Genomic DNA, 19129 nt, shown 5'->3' on the forward strand with positions numbered 1-19129 from the left:
CGCTTTCTTTCTTTTTAGCCAATCAGAAGGACCAGGAGGAAGGAGCTCAGGTTGAGTAGCAGGGTTCCGAAGGCACCAGATCCATCGCAGCTCGGTGCCTCGGAGGAAAGCATTCCAGTTCTGATTTCGGATTCGGAGCCGTACTCTTTCAGATCGGATCCTCTCCTGCTTTCTTCCATGGTCATCCTCACCCAGTCCAAATTGTGCTTGGTGGAAGTGTAGACGGCGGGCTTCTTGGGCAGACTGCAGCCCGCTCCCCAGCTCATGATCCCGATCAGGACCCAGCGGTCGGAACTGGGCAGGAGACACACCAAGGGGCCCCCGCCGTCCCCTTGGCACCGGCCTGCCCAGCTGGCACAGAAGTTGCCCTGGTCGACCGTGCCGTTGTGCCAGTCGGACTGGTTGCAGGTCTTGCTAGGGATCAGGCGGGCGGGGGACTGGCGGAGGACCCTGGGTTCTTCTACCTTGCCCCCATTGACGAAGCGCCAGCCCGTCACTTGGCAGGACACCCACTCCTCGGGAGCAAAGGTGCTGTTGTCTGGGAAGCACACGGGCCTGACGTAGTCCCCGAACTCCATGGGCTCCCTCATCTGCAGCATGGCGATGTCGTGCTTCCCCTTGACGGGGTCGAAGCGCTCGTCTACGAAGATGTTTTTCGGGCTCCTGTACACCGTCCACTCTTTGGGTTTATCCAGCTGGTGGACCCCAAGGCCCACTTTGATGGTCCCGGGCTCCTCGATGTTCCTCGGTTTGAAGCAGTGGGCTGCTGTGATGACCCAGTACTTGTTCAGGATGGAGCCCCCGCAGAACAGCTCCAAGTCAGACGTCTGCAGGAGGCTGACTTGCCAAGGCCATGCCCCGACCTTGGCCTGGAGGCCTCCCTCCATCTTTACTCCCACCTGCAGGCCTTCCCTGTGCGTCCCGCACTTTATCAAGTCTTCAGCCAATGACTGAGCCAGGAAAAAGATGCCAAAAACCAGCAGCTTCATCCCGTAAACGGACCCTAAAATCTGCCAGAGACCATTACTGTAGCACAACCAAGCTTCCTGCTCAGGTAGAAACAGAAATAAAACGAAGACAAGCCAACAGGTGCAGTGGGAGGGGGCAGTGTTAGGCATTATGATGTCATCAGATGAGTAGGATCCTGTGAGGTGATGCCAGGGATGACTGTAACATCATCGCTCAGCAGTTTTCACTTTGCTTGACGCATTGTCCTGCTCCCTTTCGGGTTTCAACATTTATCTGGGTGCACTATGTGTGTGTGTGTGTGTGTGTGTGTGTGTGTGTGTGTGTGTGTGTGTGTGTGTGTGTGCTTGTGTGCAAGCAGGGTTTAGAGGATTATGGGGTGTAGGTTTCCACACAAGGGCTGCATTAAAGAAAGCTGCCTCGTCAGCCAGAAAGGTCACACCACAAGATTAAGCAGCCATATCTATCTGTCTGTCTGTCTGTCTGTCTATCTATCTATCTATCTATCTATCTATATCTATCTATCTATCATGTAAACAAGTATCTGTGTTTTCTGCATAAAGAATTCTCTATATTTATTTGTCACACTGCTGTTGTACAGCCCTGTTAAGAGTCATTATAATTAAAATAATTATTTAACGCTGTTAGTATAAATAACGATACACCAATGAGGGATGTATACTAAAAAAACAAAGGAAAATGAATGGCACACCAATTCCGGGTAATTTACTGACTCTCAGAGGCCACACTGGGAACCACTAACGCTCCGCAGAAGTGCTAATTGAGTGATGGCAGTATGAACCCCCTATCGCTCCGCTAACCATTAGAAGTAGTCATGCCCGTTTTAATGAGACATCTCAGCTGAGATTGCATGTCTACAGCGGTATGTTTATAATACTTGCATTAGGTTAGATTTACAAAAAACAAAACAATGCATACTGAATTTTGAATATCTGAGAAACTGTGAAATGAATAGGCACCTTTTAAACACGTATGCATCGACGCAATTCGATTCTTTACCTGCCCCCTGTCCCCCCAATCTTTTGGGCACTATATGCTATGACAGTACTGTGCAGTGTACTTTTAAGAACAGCCAGGAGGGGGAGCCCCAATTCTTTATACTGTGATCAACTAATCGCAGAAGCTTCACGTGCTACTGGTTAAGCAATTTGTGGATAAACAATGCATATGAATTTTAATTAAATTGCGTCATTAGTGGTGTTTTTTTTTAACCCACATTGAGTAATAAGAGGCAGGGAAGCCTCCTGCCCAATTATTTTGTAATAATTTAAACCTTTTGTGTACATTCAAATTTTGTTGTCAGTTTTTGTACACTGCAGTTATTCTTCCTCTCACACACACACACACACACACACACACACACACACACACACACACACACACACACACACACACACACACACACTACATTCCTGTTTTGCGTACCAAAAACTACATCTCCCATACTCCCCCGCTTCTTACATCCGGGTTCTGCGCACTGCCGATGCCTTCATTTGCATACAATTTGATTATTTTTTTGGTTTCTTCTCCCAAACAGTAACGGAAACGGTGTGGCTCCGCAACACAGAAACAGTTATTAAAACACGGCAAACGCGCCCGTATCAGTCGTGGCTGTTTTTAGTTTTGCTATATATTTTTTTTTAATATAATGTCCTGTTTCTGAGGCGGAAAGGGGGAGGTGCAGCGCCTGCTTTAGCTGAGGTGCTATTTATCGAAACACGGGTGCGTGTTTTTGCAGCCGCTCGTTGAAAGACATTTCTTTTGCAGGTCTGTAATTGCGAGACTAGCCCGAGTCGTGCTCTGCGCGTTTTAAATGCACAGCCCGTCCGCGACCAACGCCTCTTCCGCTCCGGGTCTGGGCTTTATTATTTCGGAGTGAACTGCGGTTGTTCGCTGCTGTGCGTTTTGCTTCCCCTCGTATATTTTTAATAATAAACACACACAGAGAGAGGATGGGCTGCACGCTGAGCGTCGAGGACAAGGCGGCGGCGGAGAGGAGTAAAATGATCGACAGGAATCTGAGAGAAGACGGAGAGAAAGCGTCCCGAGAGGTGAAACTTTTGTTGCTGGGTAAGTGATCTGAGTTTAGCGACCTTGCATTATCCGACCGGCAACACGGTCTGATGCCTGTGCCTCGTACCCGGGACCCCGTGTGAATTGTGCGAGAGATTCGTTTACACGCGTCCCAGATTCATTCAGAAACCCGCCCCTGACGCGGTGAAACTTTTAACAGGTGCCGTTGTAACATTATTACAAAACTTTTCAAGTGTTCAGATTGCCTTACAGTTTGAGTGTACTGGTCGCTGTGATTAATAGCACTCTACCAGCTACATTATTATTATTATTATTATATATTATTATTATTATTATTATTATTATTCTAAGTTGGCTGGTATAAGCAGAACACTGTCGTTGTCTTCCTTGCGATCCAAGCTGAACTTTCATCTGAACAGCAGAATGTGGCCAGAGGGCCAAAAAATAAAACAAATCCGACTTAGTCTTTTGAAATAAAGAAGTAACAAGAAACGAAAGCGTTTTGAGTTGAATTTCGCAACTGTACAGCTCGTGAAACCCCCCTCGGTATATTACTGTAGTCAGCTGGTGCGCTTCATTATTTTTTTTTTAAAGTAACACAAACTTTTTGCCCATTTGTTTCCAGATTACCGGAGGCGCGTTAGTGGTACTGCAGTATATGGGGGTCGGGGGTCGGGGGTCGGGGTCCCCCCGGGGGTCGCGTAATTATTCATTGACAGCTCCTTGTTTATTCAGATGTTTGCCCACCGCGTTACCCCCCTCATGAGATGTGCATTTCATTACATCCCTGAAAAGACTCAGCAAGTTTACTTTCCTCTAATGTTAAGCATTTCGACTTCAATAGCGTGTTTAAGTATAATTTAACCTTTGCTATCAACAATTGTATTGTGAGGTTTTTTTTGTTTAGTTACCAGAATAGGTACATCCCTTCTTTACACTAGCTTTGTACATTTTGAATCTTATTGCGACTGTTTTTAGAGACTAGTTACTGGATGCATTTTCATAAACAATTTAAATACCACCTCTTATCTTCCATGAGTCATTTGTTTAGGTGACAGTCTTCCAGGGTTGTGTGTGCCAGTGCCACGGCGTACATGACAATGCGTTTGCAACGAATCACTGAAAAGCACCATTGTTATACACTGTGCACACACTCAACTTATCTGCGCTCCAGTCAATGCAAATAACCAAGTTTGCATTTTACACAGCATGGCAGAAAACGCGTCGTCCGAATACGTCACAGTCCGAGTATTAAAAGATAGTGTGCTCATTTATTTATTTTTTTTTTAGAATGAACACCCATTATTTGAATATTTCAATAATGTGACTCCCTGGTGGTGTGCCCTGGTTTGTTTAACTTTGCATCTGTTCTCTTTTATGGCAGTTCCTCTGATGCGGTTCATGCATGCTTTGAGCAGGTCCTCTGTGCACTCGCGGGCTTTCCATCTCGTCATTGTCTTTTAATCAGTAATTGATGGGACTGGCAGCACGCCGTTGTTACAGAATACTGTCAGGAAACGGTAGATGCGTACATCGCCACGTCATGCTTCTTAAACTTGCTTCTAAATCCATGCTGTTCATTTCCTGTGCTGGGCTGGGGTTTAGATTATTGAAGCAAAAGCACAATTCTGAATAATCTACAGCACACCTGAGCCAGAATAAGAGTGCTATTGACACTGTGCTGAGATTGGAATAACGATCATATATATATAGATATAGCTGTATAGATATAGCTCTCTCTATAGATAGATAGATTAGATAGTTGGGTTACACACAAATATTAATCTTCTTCCTTTAACAGGGCACGGCAGCAGTAAAATAATTGTTTGTAATCCATGAAGTGACGTAGTGATGTTTCCTCATTGTTCAATGCCAGTCAAAAAAATTTGGGTGCACCAACAGGTAAGCATTTGCCTCCAGGGTGTCACCCAGAAATCAGTCCACACTATTGCACCGTGGACTCTCCTCAAACCATCACCACTGATGCCATCTAATGAGCGCACGATCCATTGAGTCAAGACATGTCAACATGCACCTCGATCCTCTCTCCCCTGACCTGATAGCTCTTGCTGTCTGGTATAGTGGAGACACAGGCCGTCAGTCCTTTCCTGGAAAGCTTATAGACAGGGAAGCTGGAATCAGGAGAGTCGGAACGGTTTGCTGATCAAGGTGTGGACTGGAATAACAAGTAGGCTCTTGCTTTTGTACATGTGGAGCAGTGCGTTGGTAAAGCCAGCTTTATAATGTGGGTTTTATCTGTTTATTGAGTTAAATGGTGAGAATGTAGTGTGTTTTTTAAATCCTCATTTCATTATCAAAATCAACCTTGCTTGAACTGATTTCATTATGTGCTAATTATCCTGTCTCTTGTTGCTGTCAGACTATTGGCATACTGTAGATTGTTTTCCCTCAATATTGTATACAGTAGCCTCATCCTTGCACATAAAGCTTCTTTTGAAGGTGTTAAGGCTGCTTTTTTGTTACTGAGGCATTGTTTATTTTGCTTGCTGACCTGCACCTCTATTCCTGTGTTATAAATCCCCACAGATGTGAACCAGCCTCGTTTTTTTTTTTTTATTTGGTTATTTCTCTGGAAGCATAGGGCGTATTTATGCTTTGATAGCTTTGTTGTATTGATTGGGAAAATGTGTGAAGCTTTGTAATGGTGGGAGGACAAAGCAGCCACAGATATAGGTGTTGGTAAAGCCCCCCCCACTTTATTTCTTAAACATTTGTTCGCACGGTATCCGTTCTCCATGGAGTGGAAGCTGTGTGGTTGAAGGCCAGTTCCTCTTGTGTCCTGTAATGCCTTCCTGAGAAAGCTCTTCTCCTGCAATGCTTTCTGTTATGTTTTTATCCACGCCTCTCTGCGCTTCGTTACTGGGCCGCTGTGTGTTCTGTGAGGAGTCTGGAGCTGTTCCAAACGATTTCTGGGCTTTGATCCAGTTTTATACAATGAGTCAGCTACCGGTTTGTGAACCCTACTGTCGTTAGGGTTCTGCTCGTCATTTGGCGCTTCCTCTGTTGCAGACTTGTTTTAGTGTTTCATAGCTTTCCTTTGCTGGAGTGAGTCCTGCAGCTCCTCCCTCCCTTGCTGCTCTTCCAGATTTTATACCGCCATAGCTGGAATGGTTGTGGTTTGAGATCTTGAAGCTCCAGCCGGGTTTTGAAGCGCAGTCTTGTTTGAGCGTGCGTGGCTGTAAGGAAGATGTGGCAGGCGTTCTCTTCTGTAGCATTGAAACAAAATTAAACCCACTTCAAAGTGCAGGCAGCTCATCAAAACTAACAATGTGAGGGTTTATTTTTACACTGAAGACAGTCAGATGAACGAAGTTACGGTTGACCGTGATGAAAGTGTGTCACGATTTCAGCAGTTTGTTTTAGGCATGAGTTGTTTTCTGTCTGAGGGGAGGTGGAGAGTTCTCTGCACCAGAGAATATTGTGCAGTACAGTAGGCACTGCTTCAGTCTAGCTTGGCCTCATTGGCGTGATGTATAGTTTAACTAAGTGATATCATGAAGACTGAGCTGTTACTGTAATTTGAAGGTGTCCTTTTTTTTTATCAAAATCTTTGTTTCCTTAGCAAAGTACCCTTGATTGTGCTACATACTGCCGTCTGCTTGTCAAACTGGAAAAACAAACGGCTCGATTTGTGGTCTGTGCCATTGGCTGTTGATAAAAATATTTGCTGTGTTTCCTTTTTAAGACTGATTTAGTGATCTGGTGATATGCGTGGTATTTGTACTGCTGCTGTGATCCTGACAGTAATAATAATAATGCATTAACATGGTTGAATCTGACTCTGGTAGCTGGATTTCCACTGGACCGTGTAATCAGATGTATTGCATTTACTGTGCGTGACATGCGGTCTCTGCTGCAGTAATGTGCAGTCAGTCAACGTGGTTTAAAACATGCTAGAAAAATAAAACCCTTTCCAGGCAAGCCTTTCTCTGACAGGTGGAGGCTGATGTTTATAAAATGACACTTGCGTTGTGATTTTTTTTTTTTTTTTTTTCTAATCTGTGTACCTGAGCTGTAGTCTTTATAGTGGAAATTCTTGTGTTTAGCTTCAGTGCTCAGGGATCTGATGGAGGGGGTGGGGGGTATAAAACTTGAGCCTGGGTGGATTATACAGTGTTGCAATAGATCCTGAAAGGTATAACCCCCACCCCCCGCCCCCCAGCTTGAGATCAGAGCAGCCAGAAAGCTCACCCATGGGCAGCCTCTTTAAGCTGTCATGGGGTGGGGGGTGGGGGGTCCCGGGACCCGTCAGCCTACATCGTGCAGAAACCTATACGATACTCTCTCTATATCTAGCATAGTTTTGGTGGTCTCCCCACACCCAGTACAGCCATTGAAAAGGAATGCATCCCACTGGCGCATGAAGACCAGTAGTCTGGCAGCTCAGCACTGTTGTGGTAAATACGTTTTAGATTGTCGTCTTAAAGTGAAGTTTGAGAGAGTTCTAAAATCTTTTTTTCCTTGAAAACTAAAGCGAAATTCAACTGTTTATTTTTTTTTTATAACCCTTTCGGTCCTAATTGTTGCAAATTTTATAAATCTTTTTTTTTTTTTTTTTTTAATTTAAAATGAAATCCTCATAAACAAGGTAAAGCCGTGACTGGTTGACGAGCACATTTCAGTGCCTTCCAAAGAACCACGGCTTTATGATTACATGTCGTTTATATTAGGGTGGTGAGTCACGCTGTCTTACCCAGTACACAGCATGAGTCTGCTTTTAATAAATACTGAGAACGAGTTTGAGGAAAGTTCTGGACTTACACAAACTGGGAAGTGCTAGAAACAATGCAAGGTGGAAATTGTTACATTCTTAACAGTTTTTCACATTATTTGACTTTCTCTCATGATGTACAGTAAATCTTGAGGGATTTCTGCTTTTACAGTGGATTCAGTTTTACAAGTAGAAGTGTTCAGCAGCCATTACCCTACCATGGATAAACCCAAGCAGCATGCTTTGATATGCTTAGAATCATGTTGCAGCTTCCAGTTCTGTTAAGGGACTTTTTAATGACTAGTTTTCAAAGGGAGTTTCCGCAGTACGAATGTTAGCTTGGGTTTGTTTGATCTCGGTAACACGACCAGTCATCAGTCTGCATTATAATCTGTGTACCAGTCTTTTTTGGCTGGGGCGGGGCTTCTTGGTTTTGCCTATCGCTCTGTTCATCAGGTCATCATTACTGCTCCTTCCTATCTCCAATCCTTTGTGTCTCCTTATATTCTCTCCTCTCTGCCTCTGCTGGCCTGCTCTTCTCTCCTTCCTCCCGTACTCGCTCCTTCTCTTCTGCCTTCTCTTCTCTCCTTCCTCCCGTACTCGCTCCTTCTCTTCGCTCTCCTTCCTCCCGTGCTCGCTCCTGCTCTTCGCTCTCCTTCCTCCCGTGCTCGCTCCTGCTCTTCGCTCTCTTTCCTCCCGTGCTCGCTCCTGCTCTTCGCTCTCCTTCCTCCCGTGCTCGCTCCTGCTCTTCGCTCTCCTTCCTCCCGTGCTCGCTCCTTCTCTTCGCTCTCCTTCCTCCCGTGCTCGCTCCTGCTCTTCGCTCTCCTTCCTCCCGTGCTCGCTCCTGCTCTTCGCTCTCCTTCCTCCCGTGCTTGCTCCTTCTCTTCGCTCTCTTTCCTCCCGTGCTGCTCCTTCTCTTCAGCTCTCTTTCCTCCCGTGCTTGCTCCTTCTCAGCTCTCCTTCCTCCCGTGCTCGCTCCTTCTCTTCGCTCTCCTTCCTCCCGTGCTCGCTCCTGCTCTTCGCTCTCCTTCCTCCCGTGCTCGCTCCTGCTCTTCGCTCTCTTTCCTCCCGTGCTCGCTCCTTCTCTTCACTCTCTTTCCTCCCGTGCTCGCTTCTTCTTTCCTCTTTCCTCCCGTGCTTGCTCCTTCTCTTCGCTCTCCTTTCCTCCTCGTTCTCTTGCTCTCCTTCTCTTCTCCTCTCTTCGCTTCCTCCCGTGCTTGCTCCTTCTCTTCGCTCTCCTTCCTCCCGTGCTCGCTCCTGCTCTTCGCTCTCCTTCCTCCCGTGCTCGCTCCTGCTCTTCGCTCTCCTTCCTCCCGTGCTCGCTCCTGCTCTTCGCTCTCCTTCCTCCCGTGCTCGCTCCTGCTCTTCGCTCTCTTTCCTCCCGTGCTCGCTCCTGCTCTTCGCTCTCTTTCCTCCCGTGCTCGCTCCTTCTCTTCGCTCTCTTTCCTCCTCGCTCCTGCTCTTCGCTCTCCTTCCTCCCGTGCTCGCTCCTGCTCTTCGCTCTCTTTCCTCCCGTGCTCGCTCCTGCTCTTCGCTCTCCTTCCTCCCGTGCTCGCTCCTCCTCTCCTCTCCTTCCTTGCTTGCTCCTTCTCTCTCTCCTTCCTCCCGTGCTCGCTCCTGCTCTTGCAGTGTATATTTTTTAATTGCCTGCTCAGCACCAGTCTGCCTTCTTGTAAACGCAGCAGGTATCGCAGTCCTGATGGATTTGTTTAGTGTCCTTGCGGTCAAGGTCAGATACCTGGTGGGGCATCTTGGAGGCTTTGCCTCTTCGTTGTGTATCTCGCTGGGAAAACTGTACTGTTTTGCCAGGAAACATTTGCCCAGGCTCTGTGGACTGCAGATGGATCATTCTCCTTCAGGAGAGAATTAGTTGGCAGCTGAGGAGCAATCTGCCGCAGTGTATTTTGAGTGAAGTCCTGAGGCCGCTTGTACTGAAGGACTGCACTCCTGGTCTTGATCCTGTGATGGGTTGGGTTGTACTAAGACTCGGGGCTCAGTTTGAGATCAGAGCCTTTTCCGATCTTGCTTCAGAGCAGGAGTAGAATCGAATCAGAGCTTTAACATTTTTTAAATTTTTTATTTTGACTGTTTCAATTTGAATATGAAAAGTTAAACTGCACGTAGACAGTTAGAAACCTCAGTATGATGACATTAGTAAATAATCTCCAGGGTCACTGGACATGCGTGAGTTCATAATATAATAATATTTAATATTATTATTATTATTCATTTTAGCAGCAGTAAAATGTGACTGATAACCCGCATGGAATGGTGACTGTTAAATAAAGCTTTGTTTTGCCCGAGTCCACTGCAGTTCTTTTGATTGGCTGCAATAAGGTGCTAATGCAATGCAAGCTTACTGTCTGATCTATCTGTCAGCATCACTAACGTGTACATACAGTGTGTAGTTAAATTATAAAATCATGATTACTGTTCTATATAACATATGTTTAAACTACAAGTGAAATGGTTTGTTCCGTTTATATGGGTTACCTGTAAAATAGGATTGTCAATCAAATATAAACGAGTAGCTATGGTGACATCACCAGTGAATTATGCAAATTAGTACCAGCGACGGTTCGAACCTTCGAAGGTCAAAATGTACCCTTCATTGCAGCCCTAATTAAATTACTTTCTGACTTGCCTAGGTCAAATAGACAAACGCTTTGGAAATTACTTTGTGACTGGCACTGAAAGGCATTGACCGAAACAATTCTGAATGTGACTTGGTTATATCTGACGTATTGGTTATATGTGTCAGTATTATATCCAGTTTGATGTAGCGTTTGCTTCTGGTCTCTGCGGCACTGTAATGTCATTACTGCTTTGGTAAGAATTACATTTTTCTTTTGTTTATTACAGGTGCTGGAGAGTCTGGGAAAAGTACCATCGTGAAGCAGATGAAGTGAGTCACGGCTCTGCTCTGTACGGCACATTTGCAATTCAAAAGCTTTTTGTATCTTCACACAAAGACTTTTGGTTATCCCTGTTGCAAGATATTCCCCTATTGTTCAGTGCAAAATAAGTAGTTTTATAATCAGTGCTTAGCTTTATAATCCCCATTTAGCAAAAACACATGTTCAAGTTTTGCACTGTTAAATCCTACCACACTCTCCCAATGAGGGGAAATCCCAGTGGCATGTGATTTGAACCCTTGAATGTTTCGTGGGTTTTCTGATTGGGTCTTTTATTCCTCAGAATTATTCATGAAGATGGATATTCAGAGGAGGAATGTAAGCAGTACAAAGTAGTTGTATACAGCAACACAATCCAGTCTATTATTGCAATAATCAGAGCCATGGGAAGGCTGAAGGTAGACTTCGGAGACCCGACACGAGCGGTAAGTATACTACAATTATTTGTATCCCCGTAGTTAGCCACTACTCTCTCTTCAGTGGCTGAAAGTCATTTTTCTGAATTGTAGACTTCAGGTATTTACAGCATAATGGGGAACAGTTTTAAAATTGAGATTTAGGTAATAGAATGGCAGCGTTTCTGGCCGTAGACTTATGTAACTGGGGCAGCACGGCAAGCTGAGTTCTTCCGATATGAAATGGCATGCATGCTACCTGCAGCTTGAGTCGTGCTGAATGCCGCTGCTTTGGGAATGGAAGGCAGTGCTGACCCAGACACCTTGTCTGGAGGGCAGTGAAATCACACATGAGGAGAAAACAAAGCCGGAGACAAGCTTGCTTCTCTGTTTGTAACTCCTTTTGGGGGGTCAGTAACTTTCTGTTCCACGTAAACGGAGCTTCCCCTGCAACGCAGCACTCGCTAGGTTATTATGTTAGGGCATGTTTTTCAGCAAATAAGTGTGTGTGCTGCAAAGATGTTGATTTCCTTTAGCACTCTTGATCTGGGTCAGGCTGCTGTTTGCATATCTTATTGATTGCAAGCTGTGATGTGTTTTTTTTGGGGGGGGGAGGGGGGGTCATTTGATAATAGGTTACTGATCTTTTGATCATCTCTACCTCGACACCCCAAAGCTATTGAAAGAGTAAGGATCTGACATCTCCTCGTTCTGTTTACAGATTGAGAACTCTTGCCTGTTGTCTCTGTATTGTAAACGGGCGGGTTGAGATGACGTGCACAAAGTGTTTTCATTGTTAAGTTTGCTGGCCGTTGCAGGGTTTTGCGCACACTCTTGCTTGATGATTGCAGGAACATGGGTTGTCCTGCGTGCGTTATGCCTTTGTGTGCAGGACGGAGGAGCCTCTCTTCAACCTGCCATCGGCATGTTTCTCTAACCCGTGTGTGTTCTTATTGCAGGACGATGCCCGGCAGTTGTTTGCGCTGGCAGGCACTGCTGAGGAAGGGGTTATGAGTGCTGAACTGGCTGGTGTAATAAAGAGGCTATGGCAGGATGAGGGAGTCCAGGCCTGTTTTAACAGATCCAGAGAATACCAGCTCAACGACTCTGCATCTTAGTAAGGAACTGCTTCCCCGCTTACTCTCGTTTCTTTCATTGTGTGTCACCGCTTTCATTGTTCATTTGCAAAAAAACAACAAGGTTGCCCCTTAGGATACATGGTGGGTTGTGAATGGGTTCAGGTTGAGGGTCGGGGCCACACCTGCATCTTGGTGTGTATCGTAGTTATTGCCTAATAGGTCCAGTAGGAGTTTTACATTCAAGCTGTTGTATGACAAGTAGAGAGAGAATTACAACAGGAAAATTGAGTGGATATATTCCCAACTGTGCTTTTATTTGAATCTCTGTTTCAAAGAGCAGTGATGTCATTAACCACATAACAGGATTATTTTTACTCAGCTTAAATTGCTGCTCGTGGTTGCTTTGACAACCTGTAAATTATGGTTAGCCTCTTTTTACTGGAAAAAATGCATTCAAATCTGATGCTTTGGGGTTAATAGTGTGACATGGAAACCAACACATGATTTACAGCAAAAGAATATATATGTATATGTGTGTATATATAGTTTCTATCAGCGTTGTTTTCTGTATGCATGCTAAAATCACCTGTTTTATGAGTGCCTTTGTTCCAGAAGTAAAAGCTCTCCCATTGTCAGTCGTTCATGATTTTGATACATTACCAGTAGAGAGTTGTGTTTTTGTTCCCAGAAAGGTTTCATTTATTCTTGACCATTTTAAAATCTGAACAGATTATAAGTGAATCTGCAGAATGGGTTAAATACAGGCCTAGATATAAATAGAGTAAAAATGTCATCAGAAAGAAAAGGCTGCATGTTTGTTTTTTTTTCCAGCGCACCCACGGGCACGAAGCCAGGCTTTTTTATCTTGCAGTGGTATTTCATGTAGCTCCTTGTTAAAGGGTTTGAGGGTTGCTATAAAACTGATGCATAGCGCTAGACCTGTGGTTTATAAAGCCTGTGCTTTCAATCCAGCCCTTTCTTTTTACCTTGCACTCTTTTTTTTTTTTTTTTTTTTTTTTTCCAAAATGTACTTTCTAGTTGAGGATGAATTGCTAGATAAAAACTATTACAATTGCTCTCACAGAAGTCTTTTTTTTTTTTTTTCTTGGAGTTAAGGTGTAAGCCCTTGCATGCATGTATGGGAAGTCTGTACAGCTAGTAAGCTGCAAAGTGTATCCCTGATCAAGGTTAAGGAAATGGCAGGCTCCTTGCACTTCAGGCAATAACAGCAGACTGCACAATTATATTAGCGGCAACATTATCAACTTATCAGCAGATACAGATCAGCTCACTCCAGTCAGCAGCCTGTGGTGTGTTTAACTCTTTGTGTAGTGCAAGGCTTCCACTCCACTTCAGTGGGTACACAGTGCAAAGGGTATTCGACAATGGGCTTGTTTTTCTCTGTGAATGAGCCGTGCCGCACAGGAGCGGTACTGTTTCTGTCGAGGAGGGTATAGTGTAGGGTTCCTGGCCCACGGATCTACCCCAGTGGTGTTGAGCTAAGAGATTGATGTTTGTTCCAATGTTAAGGTGAGTATAACTGTGACCTCTAGAACAGGCTGTCCACTTTGCATTTTCAACAACCCCAGAGCAAGCAAGCAAAATGAAAATCAAAATGACTTGAGGGCTAGGATTTGCTTTTAAAATACTTGGCTCCTGGCTGTCAACTCCTAGTGTTACTTAACCAGGAGACACTTCAGAGTACAGAAAAGGTTTGCTAGTGTACAGAAAGGGTTTCGGAAACTTGATAGTGTGGTGTTTTCTCACGCGATTGCTTTTGCAATATTAGCAGTGACTACAGTAGCTGTAGCAAAAGCACGGCTCTGATTTCTCGGAGCCTCTGTTCGATGCTTCTCAAATCTACACGCTATTCAGCTCTTTTTAAGATTGGAGGTCATGTTTGTGATATGGTAAGTGAATAAATAGAAGCACCTAGGCTGTTGTGTTCCCTGATCTAACCCTGATTGATCTGTCTATCTCACAAAACATGTCGTGCTATCCCCTGAGGTACTTGAGCAGACAAAGGAGATGCTGGTTACCCAGGAAACTGGTTGAACGCTTAATAGCATGGGTGTTCAGAAACAACTCGTCCTATTCTGAATGTAGGTGTGGATTAGTGTTTAATGCAGTCATGAGATCCAGTGCTTTTTGAGAGGGAAGGGGCATGGTTCTAGATTTTACTATCGTGTGAAGGACGAATTCCTTTATTGTGGAAATAGAGAATTTATGACGGGCCTCAAAATAGGCAGCTTCTAAATAAACAATGAGTGAGGGAAGAGATAAGCAGAACTGTGGTGTTCTCTGTTCTGCTCCACTCCGATCAATACAGCTTATTTTTTAAAACTGAACCTGATCTTTCTCTCCTCTCCGCCTTGAGTTGCTTCTCAGTTTTTGCAGATGTTCTGTTTGTTGCTAATGTAATGATGTTGGTGTGTTTTTAAATCTGCACGCTCGGTCAGTTATATTTCCAGCCGCCTCCTTTAAACTGTGTTCTTAATAACCCGACTGTTGGGTAAGTGATCGCTGTCTCATTTTTATAGTGGAGGATTTTTAATATACTTTTTTATATATATATAACGTTTCAGGAAAGATTTCTCTGCCTGTTCTCCCCCCCGTCCCGTCCCGTCTCTCTCCAAGAAAGACGTCAGCTCAGTGCAAGCCAGAATACAAAGAGGCTTCAGTATATGTGGCAACTGTTTGCTGACTGCTGTTCCCTTAGTGATCTGATAAAGTGGTTATGTCCTATATACTTAATCCAAGGAAAAAAAGCTACATGTCTTGTGTATCCATGCTGGCCATAGGGCTGCCGTGTGCATTTATTATTATTATTATTAGTATTATTATCAGTTTGGCTTTTATATTGTGCTTATCCTGTATACTGTGTTGGTTTGCTGTAGGATGAAATCCTTCAGGTATTTATTTAGTCTAGTGTCTAAATGTTTTCTTTCTCTTTTAATTTTTTTTAGTTATCTCAATGACTTGGACAGAATATCCGAAACCAGTTACATCCCAACCCAGCAAGATGTGCTCCGAACCAGGGTGAAGACCACAGGCATAGTTGAGACTCACTTCACTTTCAAGGACCTGTACTTCAAGTAAGGCCTCAGACTCTTGACTGTGTCTCAGTTAAAGATCTATAATCGCACGCACACACACATGTGCAGTGTATGTGACTGTAAGCATAACTGGACCCAGGTGACATGTTAATGGATCCATGCGTGTAAAATCGTGAGGCATGTTTGCTGTAGCTCTGTAATAATAAGTGAGTAATAATTGGACTGTAAAAAAAATCTTTCGCTGCTAAATTGGTCTAATCTGGAATAAATTGTGTCAACAGCATGCATTGTTACATTACTTCTTTTTGTATCCCCCATAAGCCTTGCAGCTTTCATAGAACCAAGTGTGATTAGCAGGTCATGTGATAGACTGGCACCTGTTTCAAAGTATTGCGTGTGTCTCCTGAAGGAACTTGGACTCGCGTGTTTGTGTGTTTATATTTCTAGTTAGAAGTGATGATGCGTTAATTAACACTCTCGTCAACTGAGAAAACCAGCTGCATAAAATTAACATTTCATAGCTCAGTGGAAACTCTGGAAACTGCTCATTAAACTGTCAAGATTATAACTAAAATAAGTTCACAGCTTTTTTTTTTTAAAACATTGTATGCCATGTTAAACCTGGTCATTATTTGCTTATTTAAATGATGGGATAGGCAGTGTACATGTATCCTTTGCACAAACATTGCTTAGTTGCTAAACTGAGAATTTTGCAATGGGCAAATTTTAAAACAAAAAAAAAAAATCATTGGTTTGTTTTATTCTTAACCAGAGGAGGGGTTTAAACTCTCTGTTTACAAGTATTAAAATACAATACGCTTGGTATCAAAACTCAAAAGGGGCGCCAGTGCTAAAAATGTTTTTAAACGAGGAATGTATTTATTACAGTAACGCAGTTGCTGTGCCAGCTTACGTCCTGTATCGTTCATTTCTCTTTCAGGATGTTTGACGTTGGTGGGCAGCGGTCCGAGCGGAAGAAGTGGATCCATTGCTTTGAAGGCGTCACGGCCATTATATTCTGCGTGGCACTCAGTGACTACGACCTTGTTCTTGCAGAGGATGAAGAAATGGTGAGTAATAATTTAGAACAGATTGAAAGTGTGCTTTAATTCAACAGAGATTAATATGACCGCCCCACCCCATTCTAAAATGGCAGGTTTTCAAGTTGTTTATGGGTTGCCTTGCATTTGGTAATGTTTGTGTCTCATTTTTTTATTTAAATGCTGTGACTTCCTTTTCGTTTCTCCATGCAGAATCGCATGCACGAGAGCATGAAGCTGTTTGACAGCATCTGCAATAACAAGTGGTTTACAGATACGTCAATAATCCTCTTTCTAAACAAGAAGGACCTCTTTGAGGAGAAGATCACGAGAAGCTCCCTTACTATCTGCTACCCCGAATATGCAGGTGTGGTTTGTACTGTGAAATGCTGGATGTGTGCAGAGGACTCTACAGAACAATAGTTCATGTGTGTCGGAGGGGGGGGTGGGGGGGTGTTGGCATGTTGATTTGAACTGTCAAATGTTTTTTTCCTAGGTTCCAGCACTTATGAAGAAGCGGCTGCATATATCCAGTGCCAGTTTGAAGACCTCAACAGGCGAAAGGACACGAAGGAGATCTACACTCATTTCACCTGCGCCACAGACACAAAAAACGTGCAGTTTGTGTTTGATGCCGTGACTGACGTCATCATCAAAAACAACTTGAAAGAATGTGGACTTTACTGAGCGTTTTCAAAGAACTTGCAGGTGAGACGATTCACGGTTGTTGTGCAGTAGATTTTCTTCATTCGGTTCAGTTCGGGGAAGGTACTGGAGGAAATATTGAGTCTTACTCCTTTGTTGTTGGTTGCCCTGCCTCTCTCGACATTTTATACAAAACCAAACCGCGTAGGGAACAAGTAATAAATTGAGTTATGCTGGAAAAACACACTGTTCTGTCCAGCTTCAAAACACACGTCCTGAAATCTTTTGGACTCAAAGTTCTCTTCGGTTTCTGGAAGACGTTTTTCCTTTTCTCTTGTAGGTCGTTCTTTTAGAGTGACTCCTGATCACAGGCTGCAGATCTGTTCCTGTCTGAACTGATTGGTGGCAGGTTTGTAGAAAAGGACCAAATGGAAAGTGTTGCTGTGCTGCATGCAGCATCCTTGTATTCTTCAGCGCCGAATCTGCATTCTGAATTGTGTTTTTTTTTTATTATTTGGGAAAACTGTAATTGATGCTGTTAAGCAGACAAGATGAAACTCTTGTAAATAATGTAAACTCGCTCTGAAATTCAGCAGTGATTTGCTAATCCTTTTTTCTCGGAGGACTGGGGGGGTGAACGAGACACAGTGCCACATATAAACAGTTTAGCAGCATGATTAGCGAAGCGACGGGAATTTTAAAACCTGGTTATCGAGTCACCATCGTCTTTTTAGAAGCTTTAATTTAGTAGATGTCCTAATTGATCCAGGTTTAGATTTAAGGTCTTCTCTGCCAAGTTTAATATCTCTCTCCCTGGGTAAGCACTTTTTACTATGCACACTTACCGAGATGTGTTAAGTTTTATTATGCTGTAACAGGGGGCATGCTGTTACCTTGTGCTGCTGCTTTCAACAAGGCTCGTTACAAATGGACATCATGAAGAAGGATGTTTTATGTTGCCAGAGCTGTTCAGTAAGAAAATAAGGGGACCACAATTGTGTAGCCATAATTTGTAAGAACTGTACACATTTCTATTAAAAAATGCGGGACTAGGTGACGTTTTATTGTAAAGGTATTCATGCAATGAGGCACCCTTCAGATGTTGCTGTAACGATGTGATTGTATTACAGTTTGATGCAGTACGTGTCTTTCTAAGATATTGTTTGATATGTTTTTTTTCTCTCCTGTGAGATGCTTTCCTCTTGGTCTAAGGGATTTGCATGGGAATGAAGGGAATAAAAAAAGGATTGAGTATTCACAAACTGCAATTAATGAATCATTTCATTTTAACTTGCTTTTAACAGTTGTGTTCTTCACAGGACAGTGAAGCCAGTACTGTCAGTGCGGTCGTCTTGTATCTGCCAGCAGTGTGAAGACAGTGTAGTGTTATAAAACTTGCACTGCAGTATAAGGGATGTATATTCAGTCACATTAAATGATTAATATATGCAGTTGTTGTTTTTTGACATGCATAATCTTTTCTCATTCAGGTGTAACAGTGGGGTTTTCATCCCCTCCCTGCCTCCAGCTTTATTTTATCTTGTTATTAGATAATTTCAGCACAGACTGATTTGTAATGAAAAGTAATCAGAAGTCCATATTGGCTTTTTTTAATATATAATCTTACATTTTGTAACAAGTGTTTTACATTCTCCTGCCCCTCTGTGCTTCTACAGCATGCCTTCACCTTGTGGAATGTGCTGCCAAATAACTGATGCCATTGTTATGAACTAACGTTCGCCACTTTAATTTCTTTTTGTGTGCATTCCTTTGAATTTGAATACATGTGGTATTCTGCCTATGACAATTTGTACAGGCTTTGTGTTAATCTTGGCAATATTAAATGGCGATGACGGGCTCCTGTGTGTGCTGGCGTTTTATTTGGTTTACAGAAATTGGCTGATATTAGGCCTAAGCGTGCTGTGTGTTTGTTTAGGTGGTGTTTTTCTTCTCTGTTTGTTTCTATCGTTTTGTATTTTATCTAAACACTGCAAGTTATTCCAAGATGTTTCTGTTCTCTTCCCCAGCAGAGATACACACACAGACCCCAAGCTCTTTAAATAACCCTTTTGATAGTGTACGGGTCTGATGCAAGTGGATTTGAAATGAAGCTGTCTGAGGATGAGCCATCAGTTTCCACTGCTGAAGAGTTTGAATCTTCCTGGAACGAGGTGTTTTTTGGGGCTTCGTTCCTGTTGCTAATGATCTGATGTGGTTAATTATCAGGTTCCATGGTTGGAATGTGG

General features: G+C 43.5%; 2 protein-coding genes across 2 annotated transcripts; one reads left to right on the plus strand and one right to left on the minus strand.

The window, feature by feature from the left end:
* Positions 1-1040, minus strand: LOC121299590 (acrosin-like). The gene has a single exon (XM_041227403.1). The coding sequence runs from the start codon at positions 987-989 to the stop codon at positions 15-17; it is 975 nt and encodes a 324-aa protein (XP_041083337.1). The 5' UTR covers positions 990-1040; the 3' UTR covers positions 1-14.
* Positions 1041-2488: 1448 nt separating this feature from the next.
* On the plus strand, positions 2489-18741 carry LOC121299816 (guanine nucleotide-binding protein G(i) subunit alpha-3). The gene is made up of 9 exons (XM_041227919.1): positions 2489-3057; positions 10616-10658; positions 10952-11093; positions 12023-12180; positions 15109-15237; positions 16139-16268; positions 16452-16605; positions 16735-16946; positions 17224-18741. Exons 1-8 carry the CDS (start codon positions 2940-2942, stop codon positions 16923-16925), a joined length of 1065 nt encoding a protein of 354 aa, XP_041083853.1. The 5' UTR covers positions 2489-2939; the 3' UTR covers positions 16926-16946; positions 17224-18741.
* Positions 18742-19129: the final 388 nt, after the last annotated feature.

This window comes from Polyodon spathula, chromosome 25 (genome assembly GCF_017654505.1).
Source record: "Polyodon spathula isolate WHYD16114869_AA chromosome 25, ASM1765450v1, whole genome shotgun sequence".
In the NCBI taxonomy this organism is placed as follows: Eukaryota; Metazoa; Chordata; class Actinopteri; order Acipenseriformes; family Polyodontidae; genus Polyodon; species Polyodon spathula.